The following is a 26584-nucleotide window of genomic DNA, read 5'->3' as shown; positions in this document are numbered from 1 at the left end:
CTTAAACCTTCTTTACTCCTAATAAACTGCTAAGAGCTAAGATTGCACACCTGAGCTATAGTGAGAGGAATGCCTCATTTCTAATCTTTACTTCATTGTATTTAAAGTTTCGGAATTTTGCATAAATATAGATAGCAACAGCTGAACTAAATTCATACTATTTCATAAACTAAGTGAGGGTTTTTTTTAAGATGATAAATTATACTGTAAGTTTAATTATGGTTCACCATAAGTATAAAGAATATGCAGATGAAAAGAGAATATTGAAGGCTGGTAGCTTTGTACAGCTCTGAAAAAGACTAAACTTTATGTGCATAATTAGAATTAGAAAGAAATGAATGAAGGCCGACACCAAATGCTGAACTAAAATAAGCCAAGGTTACTTTCTGCATGTAATCAAACAACCTCCACCTCTGTCCCCCAGACTGAAACACCACGCACTGCATTTTAATGAACATCTTATCTTGGTATTTTCTTCTCTCCCACCCAACAAACTGAAACAGCAAGAGCCAGAAAAGAAGCAAGCTGATGACATTGCTAAGCTTACCCACAAACAGGTCCATACTCCATTATCAGTTTTGTGTGGTTTTCCCAAAAACCCTGGATAAAAGAAAAATGACAAAGTATTTTAGAATGGTACTTAACAGAGAACCTATTATACAGTGTTGCTAACACTCACACCAAAGCTTTGAACTTCAACTAGCCGAACTATGGTACGGCAGAGGGTTGGAACTAGATGATCTTAAGGTCCTTTCCAACCCTAACTACTCTGTGATTCTATGATTAACTCATGATCCCACCTTTCTCTCATCGTCCATCTCTGACAGTAGAGTCTGGAAATTATGACCAAAAAAAAAAGTCCCAACCCCAAAAAAGACCTGGAAAGCCTTGAAACATTTTTTCATCAGGGTTTTACATTCCAAAATACGTTACCATTTAATGATTATTATTTTTTTAAAAGTAATTTCACAATTAGTGTCCTGATGCATAATATTTTCTGATGTGTGTGTGGATGGAAAAACTGACAGAGAAATTAATAGCAGAATAAGCATATGACTTACTACACTCAAGAGAAACACAGGGAATGTGAAAAAGTTCTTCTTGGTTTGCTTTTAGTTATATTATTAAAAAAAAACCCAAACCCCAAACCTGCAAAGTTGGACTTCAGCATGACGCAGTCACCTGGGACACTCTGCAGAACAGCAAGCAGATTTATTTTAACAAACTTTTTACTGTGTTTCATTTTCATAATTGATGAAAATTGGTATCCATTTATCTAAATAAACCTGCCACTAGACTAAATTGTTAGTGTCCTAAATGAATTCAAATTGATTAATCTGAATGAAGGTGTGCAAATGTATCCCCAAAGTGAATAGAAAAAATCTGGTTTAACAAAACTGCGATGTTTGAGAATCATACTGCATTGTGTTTGTAACTTGTCTATGGAAAAATAACACATTTGACTGTATTAATCTGCATTTATATTAATTCAAGAAAGACTATCGTGATCTATCTTCATTATTCAGAGAAAATACACTAACAAAGCAGAATACTTACGCCTCATATTGACTCTTTTCTATTTTTTATGACACACTGCAGAATATTAGCTAGAACAATATGAACTATTTTACATACATTAACTACAGACATAAATAAACAAGACCATATAATGTGTGCATGCTTTGGGATCATTTTACCACAGTAAGCAAAAGAAAATCTGGTAATCAAAAGTAGTTATCCTACTTAGCACCCAAATTAACAAAGAATTTGCACCACCTACAGTCCTCCTCTTATAAAACCCTTGGTTTGTTTTTTATTCTTATATAGTTGTGCTTTATTTAGTTTTAAATCCTGGACTTGCAATATGTTTTGGGTTTTTTTTAAAGGACAATATGTCTCCAGGTTAACGCAAGAACTTTAGGTTTTCCTTAAGGTACACAAAGCACTGGATAGTGTGCAAGAAAACACACTAAAGATAAAATTATGAAAGTGTTGATTTAGATGATTACCTGAAAAAAGTATATATTCTCACCTGGAAAATACTACTAAGGTAAGCAGAAAAGCCTCATCCATTAGCACCCAGAATCTAAGGTGGACAAAGCCTTTGTAATACCACAAATACATACAGCTAACTCAAAAGGCTTTTATCTGAGACACCAAGGGAGGGGAAAAGATACATACACGTTCACATCGACCTGCATTTTGCTATAGAGATGCTTCAGCAGTAGCAGGATTTCAGCCTACAACTGCTACGATTTCATCATTACAAAGCTCGCCTACTGCCTTCCCCTGCTGATGCAAGGGGAAATCCTAGGGGCAAATTCTCCCAGCGCTGTTCTCCAGGCAGCCATTTAAGGCTGCCTAAAGCAGGCTCAGCTCATCAGTACACTCTGACTGCTTTGTCTGGCAGAGTGGCTCCAACCTGCGTACACACAGCTGAGATTTACAGCCACGCTGAGGCACCAGCGTGACACAGGGTGCAGCTTGAGGTTATCGGTCATTTGCACATGGGGTGCAAAGCACTGCTGTATCACAACAGTGTCTGTTGCATGGGGCAGAGGGACTTCCAGTCTTGTGAGATGATGCCAAATCAGGTCTGCCCTCCCGCCCACTTTCCTCCTAGCCTGAGCCTTCAGTAAGGACATCCCAAAGTACAGCCTGAACCTTGCCTGCTAAGTTTTACTTTGGATTGTGAGCACGCACATAGGTATTGCACTTGCTGTATCCACCAGCTGCATTCCAGTGAGCCAGCAGGATATTAACATTTACAAGAAGCCTAGGCTTGAAATAATTTAGTGAAAAAGCCTTCCAGAAAGCCGGCTTCTTGGAAGTGCTGCTCCTGGCTCGCTCAAGTAGAGGGTCAGGGAGAGCACATTTAAAATCAAGCCTGTTAACCAATAACTGGTTTTCCACCTCCAGGTCTCATAAATGATTGCACTGGCTTAAAATTAACCACACTTCATTTTTCTTCCCCAAAGTGAGACGTACAAGGCTGCAGGATATGGGGGGAGAGGAGGAGCTGAAAAATATCTGGGAGAGATTGTGAGAAAGTATCCTCAGGAGTAAAAAAAGCGCTTGTTCTTTCACTCCAGGACACTTTCTCACATCCTGCACCACCACACACACATACACACCACTGCCTGCCTCCACCATCCACCCCCAGGACCCACTGCTATCCTGGTCTCCTTCACAGGCATCCTGGAGCAGGTCTCATCGGGCTGCTGGGAAAGAGAAGCAAACAGCACATGAAGAATCCTGGGAGGCTGCAGTAGCTGGGGCTCAGGCAAGGCAGAGGGAACGTGTGCATGCATCCCTTACAACCCAAAGCATGCCTTCCAGCTGTAGGAAGCTGGGGTCATATGAAGGCACTTGTGTTTCTTCTCAATAGCCATGAGAAAGGCCAATGAACCAACGTGATGGTCTCAGTACACAGGGAAGGGATATGCCACATCCACATTACTCTGCCAGTTTTACAGCCTGAACACTACTTGCAGTAGACAGGTACCTCAAAAACATCCTCCTCCTGCTATGAGTCACGTTTGAAGCACAGCAAGACTCGTAAGTGTTTTTGGTAACTTATTTACACTAGCTGAGCTTCAAGGCTTATTACTGCAGGTTTATCCAGGTTTATAACTGCAATTGTACTTAGTACCTACAGGAAAACTAAGCACTTGCCCATCAATAGCAACTATTTCACTAGAAAACAGAGGCCAAGGCCTCTCTTTGACTCAAGATTGCCCAGTGGGTAACACCAGGAGAGACAGCAAACTCAGAAACGGTACCTGCTGACATGCATCCAGTGGCTTGAACTGAGCCATAAGATAGGAGCTATAATGAAGCAGTGTGAGAGTTCAGAAGGGGATAATCAGGCAAAAAAGCAAACACATATTTGGATTTTTTTGGAAAACAGAAGGAAACTGAAGAGCAAAACAACACTTGATATTCCAAGATGATAGTGTGTACATCAGGAAGAACCGTAGCACATTAAATAGTGACTCGTAACAATGAAGTGTAAAAGCATAGTAATGCTATTCCAAGGCAGAAAAATCACTTAGCTTTTACTTTGTTTGGAAGCTGCTTTGGAAGCTTTTGGAAGCTTTGTTTGGAAGAATATGAATTGTCATCAACAACTACTCAGGAAAGGGTTAGGGCAGGGGGGATTTGTCGTGTGTGGCCTCTACAGTGAGGTACCGGCCTGATGACAGCCCATTATCAAACAAGATAATGCAGGAGTATGAAAAGCTTCTTTCCCTGAAGAAAGCATATTTTACAGCATCTGGTATACCATGGAAACAGCAGCTCAAGTGGGCTGACTGCTGCACACCCAGAAGGCTTCTTTGTTTACATGGCTGGCAGTTGCCTCCCTACAGGGAATTTGCATTCTCCCCTTCCTCTGAGCGTATATCATCAGCTGCATCTGTGGGCAGAACCACTCACAAAGCCAAACCCTGCTCTCAGGGATACAGGTGCAACCCCTGTGGAAGGGAACAAGATCTGGGTCTTCATCGGCCAGAGCGAAGCGTGGTCATGGCCAACCACCTATCTTGAGGTACTGAACATTGAGGCTTCAGCTTCAGCAGCACATATAGGAAGGGGCTTCAGAAAGGACTCCATTGGCTCAAGTATCCCCTTTCCTTTTTTCAACAGATTCTGCAACTCCAAGACGGATCCTTCAGCAATTTCCTCCATGCTGCATATTCACCTTGCTAGTTCCTCACAGCAAGGAAGAAATCTGCAGCAATGTCATCTTCCCTCCTTGCTGAAAATGGTTGTAGGCACTAAGCCAAAGGTTTCAAAAAGAGGCAGTACAGGCATGCGTATCAATATCTGGGGTATCTAACATGAGGCATATCCAACCTATTAATTTTAGTTACTCAATACCTGCAGATCTTGTGGCTGTAAATGAGGACTTAAGCGACTTTAAGGTTAAACTCAAGCTTAAGTGACCCAGACTGCATGGAGGATGCTTTGTAACTTTTCAGCTTGCTGTAGCTGGAAAACAAATCTTGTCGTTTATGAACTTACCTAGAGTCCTCAAGGGTCACTGGATAAAATGAAGGGGGCCACAAAGCTGGGATCCAGCAGATGCATGCACCTCACAGTAGCTCATAATTTGGACTCCAAAAATTGACTTCCAGAACACAAGGAGGGTAGCCCTTGAATTTTGTAGTGTATTGAATGCTACAAAAGCTACTGAGCTGTGTGAAGATGGATGTGGTGTGCCCATCGAAATCCAGGGCAAGTTGGAAACATTAGCCATGCAAGAATAGACAAGTGAAAAAGGGTTCTTTTGTTGCCCCTTTCTGAAAAGCATCACATATTACCTGATGCAGTCACTTACCAAGACAGCCTGGATTCAGACCTGTGACTCAGAAGCCAGCGATGCCACATCTTATCACTAGGTCTGTATATGCTCCACCCTCACCACCCTGTAAGTCAGGCATGATGTTCTGTTTCACTGCAATATTAATAACCACAACATCAGTGTATGAGTGCACACCTCAGAGAAAAATCTATAGTTATTTATGGTACATAATGACAATGAATGACATTTATGGATCAGATTTTTAGCATTCAATGGGTTTCACGTGTCTTTTTCCCTTAGATCACCAGGAAAAAAACAAACAACTGCTAATAACCTAGTACTCAGATTGATTATTTTTTTTTTAAATACAAGCTAGCATTTAATTAAAGCATCCTTGTATTAGACTGCAGCCCACTTTGAAGGAACAACCCCAGACTGTACATCATCTCCAGTAATAATCCTAGTGAAAATACTAGAATGTCAACAGACAAGAGGAGGAAAACAGCATGAACTTCTAACCAGCCTGATTCTGAGCCATATACGTAGTTTGCTTCCTTTGATTGTTACCCTTAAGGCCATCCTCTGTGTGTAATTTGGTTTAATTTATGTGTATGCCGTTTCAGATTTTAAAACACACATACAGCCCTTCCAAATTTATTAAAAGCAGCCTTTCTACCCTTAATAGTTATTAAGAGAGGTTAGTGTTATGTAATTAAGTTAATCCTCATCTGTAAAGGCTAATTAACTGAATACTAATTGAATCTGCATATGAAAATTTGGACAACGTGTTCTCATTACACAATTTAAAAAAAAAAATTGCCTGAACTAAATAGCAAACAAATTATATTGTTTTTTTCCCTTTTACCTTTTCAGGTCTGTAATAAAAACTAGGTGGGCAGTTTTATTTCTGCGTGCTGCATTAGCCCTTGCTGTCTGGAACAAGTGTCATGTCACTGTTTGGAGAAACTGCTCAATTCCTCCTCTGAAAGATGGTTGTTCCCCCTCTTGCACGAGGTCTCCTTTCGCTCTACCCTTACCCCACGCCTTTCATCACACTCTTCTCCTTCTGCTGCCCACCACCTGCCCTGGTCAGAGAAGGCAGAGGCTCTTGGGATCAAGACACATCATCCAAAGGATCAGATGGCATTGAGAGATCACCTCAACGGCTTGTATCACCCAGAAGGATCTGATAGCACCATACAATTCAGGCATGCCGATTCACCACCCCAAAGCCTGCATGCAGCCAGCTTGAAGCCACCTAGACAGTTTTGGCAAGGCACTACCCTTTAATGCCCAGAGATCACTTGCTAGTGAAGTGCTAAGGAGCACACAGCCTCATTCTCCTCCGCCTGGGTGTGCCCGCATTACAAAAGCAAGACATGTTTTGGACCCTTTTCAGCCTTTTCTTGAGACATTTACAGTTTAAATCAGTCAGGTTTCCAAGAGGGAATTAAGAAAAGCACATCATCTTTTCTGGTATTTGCTGTCTCTCCCCATTAACCAGGTTAATGGCTGATTCTAATAGGCTGGTAACTGAAGAGTCGACAGGAGGGAGGGGAAGCCAAGCAAGAAAATACACAATTGCAAGCCTGACCTCAATAGCATGCAAGATTTCGCAGTGCATGAAACACACACAGTCCTCAGAATTTCTCACAAACCCCACCATATGTTTTTAACATTTGAGTCACGAGCACCAGCCCTGCATAAGTGGCACGGCTGGACAGAGCATCTGCAGCCAGTTAACAGTCCTTCAGGCACCACTTCTGGCCCACCGCTATCAAACCAGCACCCTGCACAGCAAGTACCTAAAGGAAAGCAGGCCAGAGGAGTGGGAAATGGGATACACTGTGTGTTATCTTTCTTTGGGAAGATAACACATATTTTAGGTGAGGGAACAGTGGAAGAGATACACAGACTTCAGTAACAGATTTGGTCTGGTGGCAGGTGAACAGTCATCACACCCAAAAGGATGAAGATCAGGATAAAAATTGAGAGACAGCAAACATGCAAGCTTAAGGGAAATGAATATGGACTGAGCTGAAGGAAAAGTATAGGCATGAAAGGAGAAAAGCCATAGACTTCTCAAGGGTCAGTTTTGGGACAGACCCTGTTCAATGTTTGGAGGTGTGACTTTGGCATAAAAGCAGACTTTAGTGAAGTACATCCATGGTTCTGGGTTGAAAGACCGATTCTATCCTCAGCTGGCAGAGAGATTGAGATTGTCATATCAGAAGAACTGAATGACCTAAAGAACCTGAACAACTACAACAGAGGCGAGTCTTTAGTTGAAAGCAAAGCTTCATGCCCTTAGAGGGATTATGTTAACTGCAAGAATTTCTCCAGTAGTCGACTATCATTTGAAAATAACAGTGAAACTAAAAAAACTGGATGGACACATCAACCACAGGATAATGATGAACAACAAGTATGATGGAAACTACAAACGTATAATATCTGGGATATGCTTTCTCTGGAATGCTGCATGCAAATCTGATAAACCACATTCCAAAGGAATGAATTAAAAATGGAACGAGTAGAGAAAAGGGTTAAAAGGATCCTCAGGGAACAGAAGGCCTGTCTTACAAGTCATAATTAGGAGAGTTCATTTAGCAGACCAAAGGTTCATTTTAGCAGACCAAAGGGAGGAGGCATGCCTGCTGTCTGTAAATGTACTGGGAGTAATCATCAGGGAGCAGAAAAATGCCTATTTAATATAAAGGCCTACATTACAAAAAGATCAAATGAATATAAACTGGCCATGGATAAATGTTGCTAGCAATCAGATGGAAGTTATTGACTATCAAAATAGTAAGATTTTAGGACAGACTCCCAGTCAGAATAATGGGGGCAAGGACCTCAAAGAGGGTTTTGAGGCACTGGAAATAAGATGTGGATACTTAGAAAAGATGGAGTGTGGGATGAATAACCCAGCTTATCTACACCAGCCCCTCAAGGTGATACACAGCCACTTCCAGAATAAGAAAGACTGTTCTCGTGGAAAAGATTTACTGCACTTTCATATGTGCATGCTGTATTCACACTTCTAGTTGATTCACCTTAAGTTTCCAAAGCGTTCCTATATAGATATGGCCTCACACATTAATTTGGCGCACTGCAATAAGATTCTCGCTTTCTTTTTGTCTTTCTCTTTTCAATCTCATTTCACTTTACAAACTTCATTTCCACAACATCTTTGGGATGGTAAGTACCCATCTGTCACAGGTAGGGAGTTGGAAGTACACAAGACTAAGCAATTTGCCAAATGCCACACAAAGTCAGTGGTAAAGCCAGAGAGAAGTTACAGGTTTCTCAGTCCCCCTTCTTGGTATTTTACAGAACCATTCCTTCTCTGCCACAGAAACACACACAGTATATAAGATAGGAATATCAACAAATTTGATCTATTTCGGAGCTTTCAGACATGTCACATGCTGGAGGCTTTGGAGAAAGGCATGACAAAAACAACCCTACACACATGGTTAAAACTAAAATGCTTTAAATAGAAGGAGGATTCTTCCTCACACAACTGCTAGCTTAAGATTCAATTACTTTTATCGTAATATGCATAGCTACAAATGTAATTAGTCATAAAATTATCCAGATCCTCAAATTATTCCAGCTGCTGTATTCGACTCCCTGACTCTTGCAATGATGAATTCTCCAGACTGATTACACTTGCTAAAATAATATTTCTTTTTATCTATTTGGAAGTTGCCTGCCGTTAGCTTAGACCTTGTTTATATCTGCTGTAGAGCTATAATTGCAACCTTACTATTTTTATTAGGACTATTGTCTAGATAACACTTAAACCTGCTAGGCCCTTATTTTATTTAACAGTAAATGTCACAGAAGATACCTATTCAGGCTTCTAGGATCCTTTATCAAAAACAGAAAACATGTCATTATGAAGACATGTACAAAGAGAAATACAATTTGTGCAGTGTGTGTTCATGAAAGGCTCCATATGAGGTCTTACAGACTCACTGCAATTTCTGATCCTGTGATAAACACATATCTATGATAAGTCAAGAAACTAGAAAAAAAGAGAAAGGAATGATAGATTTTATTTTATTTTTTACTCGACTATGTAATTTCCACTAAATCTCTTCTAAGTCATCTTCTTTCCAAACTGACTGTAATTCTCTCCTACACAATCTCTTCTTGTATGTAATTCCACTGGATCACTAACCATCTCTGTTGCCTTTCTTCATATTACTACATCCTCAAATTACAACAGAAAAACAGAGAATTACAGTGCTCTCTATAGGAGGGAATTCATTGTGCAATACAAGACCATTGCAATGTGTATTTTCACTGCGTGCTCAATGTCTCTCAGATGGATTAGCATAAGCATTCAGCACATCTTACTAATGGTGAATGAATTTTATTAGTTTTCTTTGCTGGACTCCCTTAAGGGAAGCAAAGCAGTAATTGCATAACTTAAAGAAATGGAAACAACTTATTGTAGGACAGACAGACACGCTAGCTCAATCTAAGGAAACAAACATTTCAGGAGTAATCTGACAACACATCATTATTTTAGGGGACAACAAATTGGCATTTGGAGAAATGAAAGTTGACTCCGTTCCCAAGAAAGGGAGACAGCGACACTTTTTCTCCAAGGACCTTCTCCACTTCTGAAGAGTGTCCCCCTCCTTCTTAGATACATCAACACAGCAGATTCCCTCAGGTTATGAAAAAGTAATTTGTAAAAATAAAAGATATTAATCAATCCCATTGTGCAATGTTAGTGCCGTAGAGTGCAAACAGACTCTGAAATAAGCACAGGAAAAATTACATGTCCATGTGTAAATCTTGCATCTTCACCTACTGAATTAGGATGACAGTGTTCAAACATTCTTTTCTGATGCAAACTCTGGGCTATCTCATATAGCTTTAGCTCACTAGTATCTAAATGGATACTATTTAGACAGGTGGGTTTCAAGAAAACCTGAGCTTTAGGAAGCAACATTAGTCATTCAGTGGGTTGTAATACCTTGGCCTCATCAGAGACATTTTGCTTCTATAGTGCTAGGGGTCTCTACCATTTTTTAGGAGCTGATTATCAAACCAATGCTACTCAATTATCTGTGACCTCCAAGTTTGAAACTATGAAACATCCACCTGAAAGAACTAAATATTATCACAAACTCCATCTGTGTTCAGCTCCCAAATTTTGAGCTTTTATTGTGATGACACTAAGACCCAAATTGGTGCCCAAATCAAAGCACTCCGGTGCACACAGAGTACTCCATCAAGGGAAGAGACCCAGAAAGAGCATTACATGTGACAGACATTAGTCATGCCACTTAGTGCATTACTGAAAGATACTAGGACTATTTCTGTATTTTAACATAGCTGGACAAGCCCAGCTTCCTCTTGTCTAATTCCCACCTTGTGTGGATGCAGGCTCTCAAGCATGAAAGGAGAAAAATGTCCCGATAGATTGTGCTGGCCTCTGATGCAGAACAGAGCATACTGCTATCTGTAGCACGGACAGGCCAGGCACAGGCATGACAGGTCCCTTTTTACTACCATCTATCATATGGCACCTCTGTAAAAGCTACAAGGTTAAGGGCAGACAAGTCAGCTTGACACACACAAGCCTTGAAGTGAGCCCATACATTCAGCAGGGCACAAGGGGGCACGTGGCTGCTGAGCTACAAGGATCTTCACCATAGCCATGTGAACAAACAGTCAGTGTGCTTCATCTTGCTCCCAAACCAATAGTCCACCAGGTAGAACAGACCTGCCACTATGGACAGAAATGTGCTGTAAGATCCTGTGCAAAACAGAATAGTCTTACACCTCTGGGAATAAGACAAGCTGCAGCCTCAACAGCCACATCACACCAGGGAGTTGACATTTTACCTATCTTACAATAATTACTCCAACAAAATATTTTTGTTTTCATAAGGATACTTACTGTTTGTGTTCTGTCCTGAAGTCAAATACTGTTTAAGAGTCAAGCCACCCATGCGGTAGGTGGTAGGATACAAGCATGAAAAACAGATACACTAGAAAGCTGTATCAGACCTCCCTGGAACAAAGGATTAGGAAGAGACAGACAGAAACACACAGTGCCAGCCCTGCGTGGGCTGGAGAGAGGATTACAGAGAACATTAGGAGCTGAGACAGCACAAGGAAACTAAACTGGAGGCTGCAGTGGAATGAGCTTTTGGGACAGCTCTAGGGATCAGCAAGGCCACTGGTCAGTACCTGGGGCAAGCACAGGCGGTGCCAAGCAGAAGCACAGTGACAGCTTCAACTGTGACAATTCCACAGACAGAAGAGCTTGGGTTTGGGGGGGGGGACTGAATTGGCTTGTGCCAGGCATTCTTTCCTGTTTCTAGATCATCACCTGGGACTGGATTCAGCAGCAGCTTCAGAAGCAGCACTTTGTCAATCCATCTAGGCTTTTTTTCCCCTAAATGAATGATGCTACACACCTGCAAATACCAGATATTTTCCAGAGGAACAGATGCATTTAGCTGCCTTTTCACAACTGCATTCATCTGCACCCAGAAAAGGACAGAGGGGCTTGGCACTTTCATTCAATACAACAGCTATACAGAACTAAATGCTTTGGTGCAGGACACAAAGCCGAGAGCAACCACTGCTCCTCCATCTCCCTGCTGAATTAGCCACATTCCTAGGGATTGGGACACTGGCAGAAAGTAACCACTGCCTGGGACAGAAAACAACTCTTCTATCACACCCACCCCATAAAGAAACAACGTGGAGGGACTGTCAAGGAAAACAATGGGAGGGGACAACAGCACAACCAAGCTCTTACGAAGACATCTCAAACAGAAAACTGTTAGCACGTGCACCGAGCACAGTGTATATAGTACCAAAGTGCCACCCCCTACAGAGTTGAGGGTTTGCACATTCCTGACTACAAGAGTGTCACGTATTGTATTCCCCTGGGGGTCCTCAAAGAGAAGAGGACCTCTGTCTGCTAAATGGTAAGAAATCAAATTATGGGCCATATGAAGGACAAATCCTGTCCAGAAGTATGAATCAAAATAATATGATGAATTATTAAGAAGTGGTGCTAAAAGTTTAACCTGCCTGACATCAGTGTTTGTCCCACAGGAAAAGGGACAAGGAATGACCATTGGAGAATATGGCATCCACTCATGCCCTGGGAAGTAAAAGGGCATCTCATCATACCACTGGGGATAGTAGAGGGCACCCTATGAAAGCCATGGGCAATCTCCTGCCAGTGCAAGATCTGGCAGCAGCCTACTCTCTGCCAGCTGATCTCTAAACCCAGGCCTTGCACAACAGGTACATCAGGAAATAGTGGCATGACCTATGTGAATGGATTCCCGACCCACTGCCAGGTCCCCAAAGGCTTTCACAGAGACATGACAGTTCAGGGGCTACTTAAACTTCAGGGATTAAACTGGGTGGAGTTTTTTTGACCACTCTAAAAACTTGGCCTCTCCATCATACATCTGGGTCAATACCTCTTTTTAATTCAAAAATCAAAATTACAGGGTTGATCTAGAAGTAAAAATAAAAGCAAGACCCAGATGAAGAGCATATATATCTATTCCTCTGACTTGCCTGCTAAAATTTCAAGCTAAAAATGTTATACACACACCCCCCTACTTATATGTAAGAATATATATATATTTATTCATAACAACCTCATGTTATTTATATTACAATGCAGGATGCATAAGAGAATCAGGTCCTCCAAACTACAGGGAAATATCTCAGCTGCTGTGGAACAGGTCATTCCTAGAGGATGACAGATGAAATTCAATTAAAGGAACAGCTTTGAAACACTGTTTCAAAGAGCAGAGTTCCTCTCTCCTGAAAATCCTTAATATAGTAGCTGGACATTTAGCTCTGTTACATGCCAAAGTCTTTGTGCCTTGTAAAGAAAGATTCAGGAAAAGAAATGTTAATGGCCTCTTTTTACGGTAGCCAGTTGTTGTAGGAGGTGGGAGAAAACAAACCACACAGAAAACAATTGCCAATTTGTGGTCTTGACCATTTAAAAATGGATCCCAAAATAGACTGCTAAACTGTTTCACCCTGAGCAAAATTATCCACGAATACATATGCATGCACACAAAAACAACATCTCTTGACGCAGTGCTGATGGTGACTGCAGTCAAGGAAGAAGCGTTATTGCATTCCACGTAGTGAAAAGACCACAATGCAGTAATTATTCTGAAAGATTTTCACAAAGCACAATTATTAAGCTAACATTATCCTATTATTGTTTGTTGCTATGGAGATAATATAATCAATATATTTTCTGGATTGATTTTTTTAATACTACTAGCGCACTGCACAATATAGCAAGATTTAACTCAATGCATTAACTGATTTTAGTTTATGATTGGCAAAGTCTTGAGGCAATAGATTGCAATCCATCTCACACCTATTATTCTATCAAGACACTTAATGTCAAAATCTCTGCTGCAAAAGCAAGTTTTCCTTGTTGAAAATGAGAAAAAAGACAACAAATTTCTCTGAAGAGAGGCAATCTTTTAAGCATGAATTTAACACTTATTCCTATTTTCCCTAAGCCAAACAAAAATTACCAGACTGACTACAGAAGCAGTAGAAAAGCAAGCTGTGTTTGAACTCTCAACTTAAGATGCTTATTTATTCCAGTGAGGATGTTTTGATGCATTGTCCTCCTCCACGTAATATAAACTTTTCCTGCAGCAACAGCAGGATCCGAGAATATGGCAGCAATTGCGGCGCTGCACTGGAGCCCATCGGATGTAAATGCAGTTCCCAGCCTTGCCACCACCTCTTCCTGTGCAAGCTTGGATGAGGCCATTACTACCTGCTTCTGTGTCCAGCAAAAATAGCAGGCACTCAGGCACTATAGCTACTGCTCTCAACAGGCGGTAAAGCAAAACACAGCCACAGCCCTTAGTTTACTTGCCCATAAAACTGCAAGAACATTTCCTTTCTTTCAGGTCTGCCCCTGCAGATGATAAGCTTTTAGCAAATCAAGTGACTGCTCCTATGTTAGAACAGTGGTAATTCTGCACAAACCTGACTCTCAGAGTTTTGCAAGACAGTAATATAGCATATTAAGAGGCTTCAGTTCTGACACTGTTATTTCAGCCTGTTACCTCTCCCCAGGAAGAGATAGGCTTGTCATTGTGCAAGGTCTCAAAGCCTTTTAACATATATTTGCCATAATTGTCCATAGAAGGATTTTAACAGGCTTTCCCCTCCCATATGGCTATACTGTGGTAAATTGCCTTCATCTCAGTCCCAGAGGTGACTATATTTTTGTCAGCATGGTTTATGCTCAGGCCAAAATTTACAAGTGCAGCATGCTAGACCCTGCATAACTAACTAAAAGAAAAAGAAAAGGAGTTACTGCCACATTTGTAAGTAAAAATGTCTGTTAACTCCTGTGAGAATTATATGGTTACACTTTCAGATGCCACTGTGCGGCTTTAGCTGCCTTGGGTTAGACTCAAGTATATAAGCATTTTGGCCAAAAAGTGTACAACTGCTTGCATAAAACATAAAATTATTAATTACAGTAATAACTGTAATTCCACTTTCTTTCTTCCCTAAAGGCACCAGATTGGGTGGTCTTGTCTTTCTACGCGAAGTGGGCTGGGGCCCAGTAATGCAACTTTTGGACTGGTTGGAGGGGATCCATCAGGAATGATCATTCACAGATTAAATATGTTGCCTATGCAACACATCTGGCCCTTCTGGCCCAGGGGATAAGTAATAGAGTTAGGAATGCGCGTTCACAACCCATCCCCTGTAAGACTGCTGTGCTGCCGCTAACCTGAGCGGAGCTAGGGCTGGTTTAAAAGCCACCTCTGACCTCCGTGCTCTGCATGGCATGGATTGTTCTCTTCCATCACATTTCTTAATGATGCCACTTTTCTTAGAATGGGTCTGAACTGCTATGTGGGCATATGCCACGGTTTATTAGATAAGCATGCACATAGGGTTGCTTGACTTTGCACCTTGTTTACTTTTATGTTATTTTATAAAAAGATCTTTATGCTGGATGGGGCTTAGACAAGTAGGTATGATATTCAAACAGGTTACTGTCGCATGTGCAAGCCTTAAAGGACACCATCTGCTAGTTCATCAGCACAGTAAAGCATTGATTAATACACATCACTATTTCAAGAAGAAAAACTTCATTCTATTTCAAACCACTGACTGCATGCTGTCCACCACAATGCCTTATCATGCAACAGCCCAGAAGTCCTGCAAAAATAAAAACTCCTTTAGCTGTGGTCAGTTAGGTTATATTAACTTTGGTAACAAGAATGATATAGTAACATTCCTAAGCAATTGGTCTTAATAACAGACAGATAGTACCTCTTGTAGATTGGTAAAACTAGGCCTGATCTTACCACTTACATTCATAACGAGTAGAGCCTACCAGTGAGACCCCCTTCATTTCAGTACTAGATTACAAAGATACTACTTAGCAAAAATAATCAGTGTCCTGCTGCACTTTGGTCAGTTACATTCTGTAATTGCTGTGTATATTTTTCTAGCCAAAGATTAATTTTCTTTCTTTTTTCTAAATTAATCATCATAAAAAAAAATATTATCATCACAACACAGAGATTGAACTTTGCTGCTGGAAGTTGAACTCACATGTAGCAGAGTCATTGAGAAGCAAGAGGCATGGCACAGAAGCATGTGTCAAGGGGGAATCCTGTCCCTGCACAGCAGAACTTCTCCTGGAGCTCATCTTTGCCAGCCTGTTCCTGGCCACTACACTGAGCCAGGCTGCTACAGGAAGGCATGGGGGTCCTACAGCTTCACCTTCCTGACTTTTCCTCACAACAGCCTTAGTGGGAACAGAGAAAGAACAGCCCTTATCTAGATTATACCATGGTGTAAAAGGCTCTCACAAACCTCCTTCTCTAACCCCACCACAGCTAAATATAATTTAAACTGAACCACTCTGCCTATAATTACGTGGAAAGGTGGCTTCAAGACAGGAGGTTGGAGGGGAAGCCGGCACCGCACGCTGCAGAGCTCCCTTTGCCGGCTGTGCGGCAGCGCTGTGCTCTGGGAGATGGGAGCTGTTCAAATGTTTTGACAGAACATGCCGATTCCTCGGGAATGTTTTTATTCTAGTCGATGTGCCAATTCTGCACAGATTTCCAGTGGAAAGCAGACAGACAGTCTGGGTCTGCTGAAATAAAACTGTTTCACCCAGGAAGAAGAAAAAGTTGCATCTTCAGACTATTTTTACTTGATTTGTGATTGTATTTGGTTTAGTTTGTTGGATTGTTCTCAGTTTTACCCGCAAACTCCATTTTCTATCAGGCTTTAAAGTCAGGCCAAAACACACCAGAACACTGGAGAAAATTAAGCACAAGACCTCGGAAGACTTTTGAGATACAGGTTTGCAAGTAAACAGTGCACAGAGATAAACAGGGAAACCCAGAAATTAATGATGTCATAACTAGAGCTGCTTAGTCTGGTTCTGCAAGAACCCAAACACCTCCATTTTTGCTTTTGTGGTTGTCTTTCAAAGGCTTTCTTTTTTTCCCTTTTGCCTTAGGGAGTTTTTTACAGGGCTATTATAATTTGAGGTCTGGTCTTCTCATGGCAGGTCCTCCATCCAGGAAATGAAATAGCATTAGAAAATGAAATCTCACATTTATGTGGTCTTCGAGATGGCTCCCTGGGGCATTGGGAGGAAAAAAAAAAAGTAGTGAAAAATATAAACACAAATATAACTATGAGATACTTGTATGGTCCCTAATTCTATCTGTCATGAACTATAATGAGACTCACTATTAAAATAGAGAACTCTGGTAAGGTCATCATCTGTAGCTTTATTTCCCAAAGCTCTTCCATTTCCCCTTTGTGTGTGATCAAGCGCCTTTTCCACCCTACCTTGGCTGCAAGGTGTTCCTGTCCAAGACTGTCCTCAGATATGGAGCACAAATAAGGATAACTCAAACACCACCCTTCCTCCGTCTGTCTTGCCACACACTTTTCACAACACATTATATGTTGCAGCATATTAACAGAGCAAAGTAGATATGTTCACCCCTTTGCAAGCTATAATGTTTGCAAAAATCATATATCAATCACCAATTTCTTGTTAATAACATTTTCTACTTCTTTTCTAGACTATTCTCTGGTGCCAGAAGATGCCTTATCCTATCCAGGGTTTATCACCTGCTGTTTCAGCTCAGTATATAGACATAAAAGCAAATAGAGGCAACGCATTGAAGACTTAAAGGTTCCCCATCCCCTTTTTCTGCCTGTCCAAAGTGATACGTCCCTCCAATCCCTGTTCTTGCCATATAGCTTTTTCCCTTTTCTTGAGTGGAACATAATCACCATGTTTAAAGTCCCACTCAATTTCCCAGAGGACATTTAAGCTGTTCATCATATGCGATTTCTTACAACTCCTTCGGCCTAGCTTTCACTGATCCTACCTAAATGATGGCAGAGGATCATGCCACCTATGAAAAGTTAACAGTTTGTATACTCCCAGCATTGAAAAAAGCCATTAGGTATCATGCACAAAACCTATGGAAGTTCATGAAGTAGTAAAGTCTAATTTGCAATATCTTAATTTGTTGTATAGTTTATTATGAAAATATGTATTTGAGACTATTTTAAGGCATACAGCTAGGTTTCAATTTCTTTTTCTCTTGTTTATAATTTTCATTTTTCTTGTCGTAAGGTAAAATAAAAATTACCAGTGTTCAGTAAGTTGTTTTTCCCTACCTGAATATTTAGAAGTGGCCCAGTGCAACTGTCCAAAGAACATTTCAACTTTTCCTTCTGTCTTATTAGAAATTATCTAAAATTCATGCAATATGAAAAAAATTTCAAAATGGAAGCAGGAAAAAAGGTTAATAGCAAAGAAACAAAATAAAAAGTTAGAAGTTACAAGGACAACCCAAGTCTGTATCATCCGTTTCACTGCATTTCATGGTGAAGACAAAACGAAAAAAATAGCAATCTGAAATACATGGTTTTTAAAGCCTCCAGGGATGTCACATCTACCACCTCTGCGGACAACCTGCTCCAGTATTTTGCCACCTTCATTGTAAAAAATTTCTTCAAGTCCAGCCTGAATCTCCCCTCTTTGTTTGAAACCAATACCCCATGTCCTGGGGTATTCTTCCTGCTAACTTCCCTGCTAAGAAGTCTCTCCCCACCTTTCTTATAGGCCCCTTTTAAGAACCAAAAGGCTGCAATAAGGTGTCCCCAGAGCCTTCTCTTCTCCAGGCTGAACAAGCCCAACTCTCCCAGCCGGTCTTCATAGGAGAGGGGCTCCAACTGTCTAATAATTTTTGTGGCACTTCTCTGGATTTGCTCCAACAGGTCCATGTCTTTCCTGTACTGAGGTCTCCGGTGCTGAACGCAGTACTCCAGGTGGGGTCTCACCAGAGCAGAGTAGAGGGGCAGAATCACCTCCCTCAACCTGCTGGCCACGCTACTTTGGATGTGGCCCAAGGTATGACTGGCTTTCTGGGCAGCAAGCGCACGCTGCCGGCTCATGTCCAATCTTTCATCCACCAGTACCCCCAAGTCCTTCTCCCCTGGAGTACTCTCAACCCCTTCATCCCTCAGCCTGTATTGATACCAGGGGTTGCCCCAACCCAGGTGAAGGACCCTGCATTTGGCCCTGTTGTATGCCCTGCCTGGGAGGGGAGGAAGGAGGGAGAACCCAGAGGGCCATGAGTCTTACATCTAGATAAACCTACCAGGAGATGATAACAGTCAAGGTGCACCTTAAGTAGCCAGAAGACAGCACATAATGAGAACCAGGGATTTAATGGCACACGTTTGAACAGTCTCCAAAGCCTTCTATTACTCATTTTAATATAAAGCCTTGCAGAAACTGAGCCCGGCTAGCTGCAGCGGATCAGACCCACAGCAGCTGTACCTTCCTACTCTCAGAAAGCGTGGGGGAAACTATCTTGCTTGCCATCCTTCAGGATGACTTGCTGTACAGAAGGCCAGCTTCTTATTTGAAGAGATATGTCATACTGTAAACATTTCTAGTGGAGCTTGGGTTATCAGCACTTGTAAGAAAACCCTAATGAAAATAAATTGTTATGTATTTACCCATATGCTGAGGAGCATATGGCTAATGCATTTAGACACTGCTAATGAAGTTAAGACTCAGCTAAATTTGTTGCCTCATGGATAACAACTGTTCTCAACAACCTACCTGAGCCCGCTATAATTTTAGCATTACAACTGATACCTGGCTATTATTATATGTACTGATCCTGCTGACATAGAAGAACTGTTTTCTGAATACGGATTTCTCCACATTGCAGTAAGAAGGTGAGCAGCATATAACGCCACTAAACTCCAGATTTACAGGTCACATAAGCAAGTTACAACTTACTTAAAACAACAAAGATTGCTCTTATTCACTGCAGCCCTGAGTCTATTGCTTTATTTTTTTTAATTTCAAGGACTAGAAGACTTTATTTAGTCCAATCCCATTCTCTCCAGGCCAGTGCCACACTGATGTGACTACAGCCAAAACTGAACAGAAGACAACCACACCTAAAAAATATTCCTACATTTTTAAGTCCACATGTAGAAGCTCATTAAGTTTGCTACAACAGTTCCCAGAGTCTTCCTATTCAATCATTTCACTACTGCCCTGTTCTTCAAGGTGAAAGTCTCTACTTCTTGTGGAACTCCTACTCCTTGTGAATGATCACAGGTACCCTGGAGTCCAAAGTAAATTCCATTTTAAATGATTACATGGGTTTATCTGTATGCTACTACCATTGCAACTATACATTATCTTCATTCTCTTAACCTGTGTAGCATGGCTGTTGTGTTCACTGTTGCTACATGTCATGCCAGAGCTGGCTTTAATTTAGCAGTACATGCTACTTAAAGAGCAGGCTACATAGCAAAGTCCAGAGAGTTACGTGATGGACATGCAAATGTGCTCTCCAAAAGACACAACACATGGCAAACTTCCCCTACACCATTCTTATGAGCCAGGTATCATTTCAACGACACAGACCTTTGCTCTGATGGATCTTGGGTAGTCATTTGCCAGTTGCCACCAAAACCCATCACAGGGCAATGGTTTTTGTGAGAGATGAAATGGAACAGCATAGAAGTGTCTTGCAGTGCTACTACATTGAGAACCCACTTTACTCAGACACCTTCATTTATAGACCAGAGTTCGGACCTGGCATTAATTCACCGCCCCACTTGCTCTGTGAACATTGCCAAATCATTTAATCTCCCTCCAACTTTCAAGCAGCCCAGTCTGTTAAAGACAGAAGTGATACCAGCCTCCCCAAATCTACCACAGAAAATTCCCAGAGAAGTTGCTTAAAGTGTTTTACCATAACCTGATGGAAAAGACCTATGTCATTTTGCAGGTGTGTAAAAAGCGGGTGAAGCAGGAGATTTGCTTACCCAGAAAATAAGAAAGCTTTGCCCCAGTCAGACTTGCCCAAAATCACATTGGGTGTCTGAGGAAAGCATGATTGGAGAATCTCTCTTCTCACTCACTGAGCTGCCATGGGGAACCATCATCCCTTTTCCACTTAATGGGTAAGTCCTTCACATACAGCTAGCAATTGCCTCAGCCGCTACCTCTTCACTTCATGCAGTGTTTAATGAAGCAAGCATAAAGTATGCCAAAAGGAACCACCAAAACATGGCTTAAAAAATACCAAAAGCATGATGTTGCTCATCAATGAGGTCTGCATCTCCTAGAGGCAACTGCTGAGGTCTACAGGCAACACTCACACAGCTCTGCACAGCAAACAGATATGGCAGCTGCTCCAGGAAGAAGTTATACAGTCAACAGCCATTCCTTGGAATAAGAAAGGGACCTGTTTCTTCCCTCAAAGTTAAAACAGTATAGCTCGAAAGAGCAACAGCATCTGTCATGACCACTACCACCTTCACCACTTGAGTCAACATTATTCACCAGCAAAGCAGCAATCATTCACCACTGTTTTTTCTGTCACGTAAAACCTGCCAGTTTCTTTGTGTATCCTAATACTGTCTCTCCAGTTTCTATAAACATTAAAGTTGACATGACATTCAGCGACACCTAGCAAACAGCTATAGGAAACATTGCATGCAAAATACCTGAGGACATCATCCCTCTACAGAAAGGTTTCTGAGGCATTTGCACTGCTCTCCCTGAGGCAGGCTCACCCTGCTGAGAACTCACAAACTCAGGGAGAAGCTGGGGTGAGCCACAACACGGCTCCCACCGATGCTCTTCTGAGAAACCAGAGGTCCAGCTGTTGCTGAAGGGTGCAAGCAGCACTTAGTCAAGTGGGAGACAGATAACTGTGATGTCTTCATTTTCCTGCATTAGGTTCCCACAAACAGGCACTGCACTGACTTTGTCAGGGTACCTGACAACACTAACATCTGATCAAAGCAGGTAGCAGAGAGTATCAGTTGAAGCTAGGAATACACATGTATTTGAAGGGTAGAGACTGACTTTATAGACATATGAATGTACACATAAAATCACATCTAACCCCAGGTTTTCTGTCACGCTGCAGACTATGACATGACTAGGTTTAGATCTGCACCACATGTATCCATGTCACATGAAACGCATGCATGCACAGGCCTCCCAATCAAGGTGTGTGTGTGGGGAGTGTTTCCAGGACACAAGAGAAGACACGGAGCACCCTGTTAGGTCTATTTGGGCAGTCAGCAGCCCATGGCAGATGCACAGAGTCAGCTGGGGGAGATAAAGCCAGGTTGGTTGGTGATGACACTGCCGTCCTTTCTGGTTCCACACAGATAGCTATTAAATTGCAAAACACATGCTCTCTGTCCTATTCCTCTCTTGTTTATCTGCACGAAGCAACACAAAACCATATGAAGGCTTTCACTGTCAGTGTAAGCCATATTACTCTTGTAATTAAATACAGGTCCACAGCCTATCTCACAGCTCCTCTTTTTCCCTTCCCCCTTTTCTCCCCCTCTTTGCTCCCCTCACCATTTGCCTCTCTCCAACCTTGTTTGGGTTTAAATGGTGTGTCATTAAATTCCAGAACAGTAAACACTGCAGTCACTCTCTCCAAGCACTGACACACTGCTTTCTAGGCTGAAAATTAGATGGGGGTTAATTTCATTCCTGCAAGGACCCTGCCTTTTATTTTTCTTTACATCCAACCCAAAGGATGCTTTTGGCAGATGCTTAGGAAAAAGATTATGTTTGCCCTCTGCTTCCTCCCTGTACTCCCCCTTTCTCCACACCCACCCATCAGCCATAAAACAACACAGCCCAGCCAGATCCAAACTGAAAGCAAGACAAAGCACCCACACAGCCCCCACTTCCATTCAGCAGAAATGGGCCACTCCAGGGCAGCCCAGGATCTACAAGTAGGCCAGACAGAAATAAACAGAATAAACAAAGAGTATCCTGTCCAAGCAGAGAGGGGCTAAAGAGAGTGATGTCTTTCATTAAAATGCAAGGCAGGGATACAAGCGCACAGCCAGTCAAAAGCACCACTGGAGCTTGCTATGAGTAATAGGAGGAAAGCAACACACGATCATGCCATTGTAAGAACCCAAAGCACATCGCCAAACAGTACACAGGGCACAACTGCATATCCTGCCTACCAAGGGCCAAAACAAGCAGCCAACCACGCACCTACCACCACCACCAAACATCATGAAGAGACACCAGCCCCAAGGCTGCAGCAGCACAGCGCTGCTCCCCAAGAGGCTGAATAGGCAGCAGTGCACACAGGTACAGTACCAGGCGACCAGAGCAGTGCAAATGTCAGAGCCAATGACATTTAAATGCAGCGTGGCTGTCTTTTTAGAAAAGGGATGGGAAAGGGGGAAGGAAAAGCGCAGCACAGCCATAGCAACAGGTCAAGTGTTTGCCGTGGTTCTTCAGGCAGAAGGGTAGTGCAGCGCGTGTGCCTTCTCGGTTTTCAGAGCATCTGTCAATGTAATAAGATCATTAGCCTGGGAATTAATAGGAGAGTTTTGTTTAGCTTTTCTGCAACCTACTGCTCCAAAGCCCATGCAGGCCCATGTGTGAAAGTCCATGCTGTGTACACCCTTGCGTGTCCCATTACACAGCTATCACAAACAAACCTTGTGTTTTTCCACAGGCTGGTAGGAAAAATGCAGAATGTGGAGAGGTGAGGGAACAGTCAGGAGTTTCTAGAGAAGCAGTGGTCTGTCTGCTGCAAGTCTGCTCAGTTATTGGGAAAATTGAACATGCTGCTTTTTTTAAACAATCTAATCATATTTACTATTACATCAGACTTACCCACCACAGATCATTCTCATGCAAAGGAAGAATTTTTAATCTAATATCTTGGACTCGGATAATTTCCCAGCTGCAGAACTGCAATAATTTCCTATCTTCTCTTTTTTGAGATAAGCCGATTAACTTGGATATGTTTTAGTTTCAGGGTGTGATTATCTCCCTTTATTGTACTTGAGAGAGGAGGGGCGACTTACAGTAAAATAACTTTGTTTTCCCCAAGTCGGCTTTTAAAGTCTGCTTCTCTGTGATAGAGATAGGTCTTTCCTGTTGCATTTCCCTTAGTCCCTTAACTTTCAGCACTTCCTTTTCCTCTCTCACAGACACTGTATTAACAGCAATTCTTATTTTACTCAAATAAAATGCACTGTTTGAGAAATCCCCAAAATAACTCTTTCAAAATAATCTCATGGAGAAAACATTTTCTTTTTTAAAATAAATTTGAAGGTTTATTAAAAACTCCACAACCTAGCACTATTGGTCAAATCCTGCTGGTATTGTTCATTTGTTTTCAGGCACACTTACAGAAGAAGAATAATAGCCAAAAAAGAATGATGCTCTACTCACACAGTGGAGCAAAACAGGAACCTCTGTTCACTCCAGCAGAACCGACTTACACCCAAGTAAGGAAAAAGACAAGCAAATCCTTGAATTTATGCCATTATAAATTGAAAAATACTGCTTACTCCCACAATTTTTTTTGGAGCTTTCAGTATTTAGTATCTTTTTCTTAAATCCCAGGTCCTAGATTTTCTTGATTATGTCAGAGGGAGTTATGTGTGTGTGCCTGTGTGTCATGTCCCACCCCCCATCCTCCCGACCCTTTCTTTTTTCCTTAAGTTTCTAGCAATCATATTCTAAGAGGAGAACCAGAAACCACGAAAAAGAGGACACTTTTTGGACCGGAAGACTGTGTATGTTGAGATGTCTTAATTCCCCTTTCTCTTCTAGATCCCTCTGCTGTGCATGGCTTTTCAACCTACATTGATTTGCAGACCAAATTTGACACTGGAAGCATATGAATGGCACATATGCAGATTCCCATACAGCACATAAAAATTCATTCTTAAGTCACCATTCATGAATTCCTCCAAAATAAATGTTCATGGGTTGAAAACTGCTAGTCTGATGATGTAGTGGGAGTGTGGCTCCTGTATTTTCCTTTCACATCGGCAATACCAAGAAGGAGCTGGCCTACTTAAAAGGGAGACTCTCTAAAAAGCCTGTTCAGTGAAAAGACATGTTGCATAAACATGTAAGTGCAAGAACTTCTTAACATTGTAGATGTAGCAACAGAACAAATCAACATTTTGCTACTTTCTACCAAAAAAAGAAAAAAAAAAAAAAAAAAAAAAAGAAGTAACCTCAGCTCCCAACAAATCACTGCTCATGCACAGTTATGCCCCTCACAGCTAAGCCCCTAATACCATCCTTGTCCCTAGGATGGGCAACCTCTGGTTCTACCCTGCAGGGGAAGAGAAGGTGGAAACTGTCCTCTAACTGCAGTGAGAGCGCTCGTGTCCTTGAAAACACTGTCACAAGAGAGCAGCCTGCAGTATAAAAGCAGCCGTCCTATTACCAACACGTTGCTATGGGCACTATTTCTAGGAAAGCAGCCACAGGAGCAGATCCAGAAAACACGGCAAAATATAGGAGGGAAGAAAGAAAAATTACAAAGAGCCTGGGCTCATCCTTGCCCATTCTTACTGGTAATCATAGGACCATAGGGAAGATGAATAGTGAAATATAAGAACATACAGCCTGGTGGGGCTTGTGGTTTTGCATCACTCAAATGATCCAAGAATGGGTATTCCAAAACCCTGTCTGGAATTATTATTTCTTGGTACTCCAAGATACAATTTATCAGCTACCTTTAACTTATTCTTTTACTAAAAGTGAGTAAAATCAAGTTTAACTTTTCTTTGTTAGCCTGCATTAAGTGAATTTAATGCATGCAATTCTGGTAATGAAATTTGCTTAACAGATCATAGGTAACAGTTTGCAAAAACTTTCCATTTGTCTGCTGGTACAAGGCAAGCCTATCTACAACATATCAGAATAACTTAGTCTCCAGGCACCTTTTCCAACAGCAAGCGTTAGCAGGTGTGTAATGATAACTGGATTTTGTCACCAAAGAACTACAGAACAAGTAGCTTCATGCCATCTAGCTGAACTGAAATCAGAAGAGGTAGGATGAACTGGTCTGTATTCCACACCACCAGCATCCCTAGTATGTTAAAGTCACCCTGTCAATTCCAGTTCAAATTAATCAAGAGCAGATCAAGTCTACCTTTTATGCTATTTTCTAAATGAAATCAGATGTACATGTAAAACTGGTATTTAAATGGGTTTTACCTAATAATGAGTCAGATATTGACAGAACAATCACTATGAAGACCAAGGTAAGAGGCACTATATTCTCATTAATAATTCAAATCTCAGCATGGATATCGATGACCGTGTACTTAAAAGAGGAAACTGGGCAGCAGCTGGAGTTAGCCCAGATTTCCTGAAAAGTTGTTGGACTGCAACAGACACACAGTACAGAGATTTTGCTGTAAGATCCAATCAGAGAAGTGGCAGCTCCTCATTATTAAGAGGTTTTAGACCCTCAGAAACATTACTGAAATTGAGCAAGGAACAAAACCACAGCATTAGCAGACTAATAAAAGGGCATGGGTAAGAAAAATAAGGGAATGAAATCTGGAGGCAGAATCCCAATACTTCCCCTTCTTTTCTCCCCCTAGTCCCAGTATTTGGGGCACAGAGCAACAGAGCTCAGTGGTACCTAATGCCAGTTACTGCTTAGGAGCAAGTAACCTTACAAGCTTTAGAATGAATGTGTACAATCAGCAAAAGCACAAACAAATAGAAAGGTCGTAGGAGCCAAAACCACTCAGAACAAACCAGTTTGGGCTAGTTAATATAATCTGCTCTATTCACATAACTAGATTTGTTTCACTGAGGGCATGAACTTTCTTGGAAAAGCTCAAGTAATTAACTGCAGGAGCTTACACTTTTTT

General features: G+C 41.6%; 1 protein-coding gene and 1 long non-coding RNA gene across 6 annotated transcripts in view; both read right to left on the bottom strand.

Moving 5' to 3' along the window:
* TBXAS1 (thromboxane A synthase 1) overlaps nt 1-26584 on the bottom strand; it is a 233624-nt gene that overhangs the window by 147315 nt on the left and 59725 nt on the right. For 2 of the 5 annotated variants that reach the window (XM_030478710.1, XM_030478708.1), the window contains one exon: nt 548-600. In XM_030478710.1, the coding sequence (XP_030334570.1) occupies nt 548-600 (53 nt within the window). Of the gene's footprint in view, nt 1-547; nt 601-2195; nt 3080-5341; nt 5454-5500; nt 5507-26584 lie in introns of those variants that run through there. The other 3 variants (XM_030478712.1, XM_030478713.1, XM_030478711.1) reach the window with 3 other exon arrangements.
* LOC115604992 lies at nt 15155-25123 on the bottom strand. Its single transcript, XR_003990462.1, has 3 exons — nt 24383-25123; nt 22518-22522; nt 15155-15165 (listed from the first exon to the last, which is right to left on the bottom strand). It is a non-coding gene; the product is annotated as an uncharacterized LOC115604992 (long non-coding RNA).

This window comes from Strigops habroptila, chromosome 3 (assembly GCF_004027225.2).
Source record: "Strigops habroptila isolate Jane chromosome 3, bStrHab1.2.pri, whole genome shotgun sequence".
Lineage (NCBI taxonomy): Eukaryota > Metazoa > Chordata > Aves > Psittaciformes > Psittacidae > Strigops > Strigops habroptila.
The sequence above is the reverse complement of the archived record's forward strand: the minus strand, read 5'-3'. Positions and strand labels throughout refer to the sequence as shown.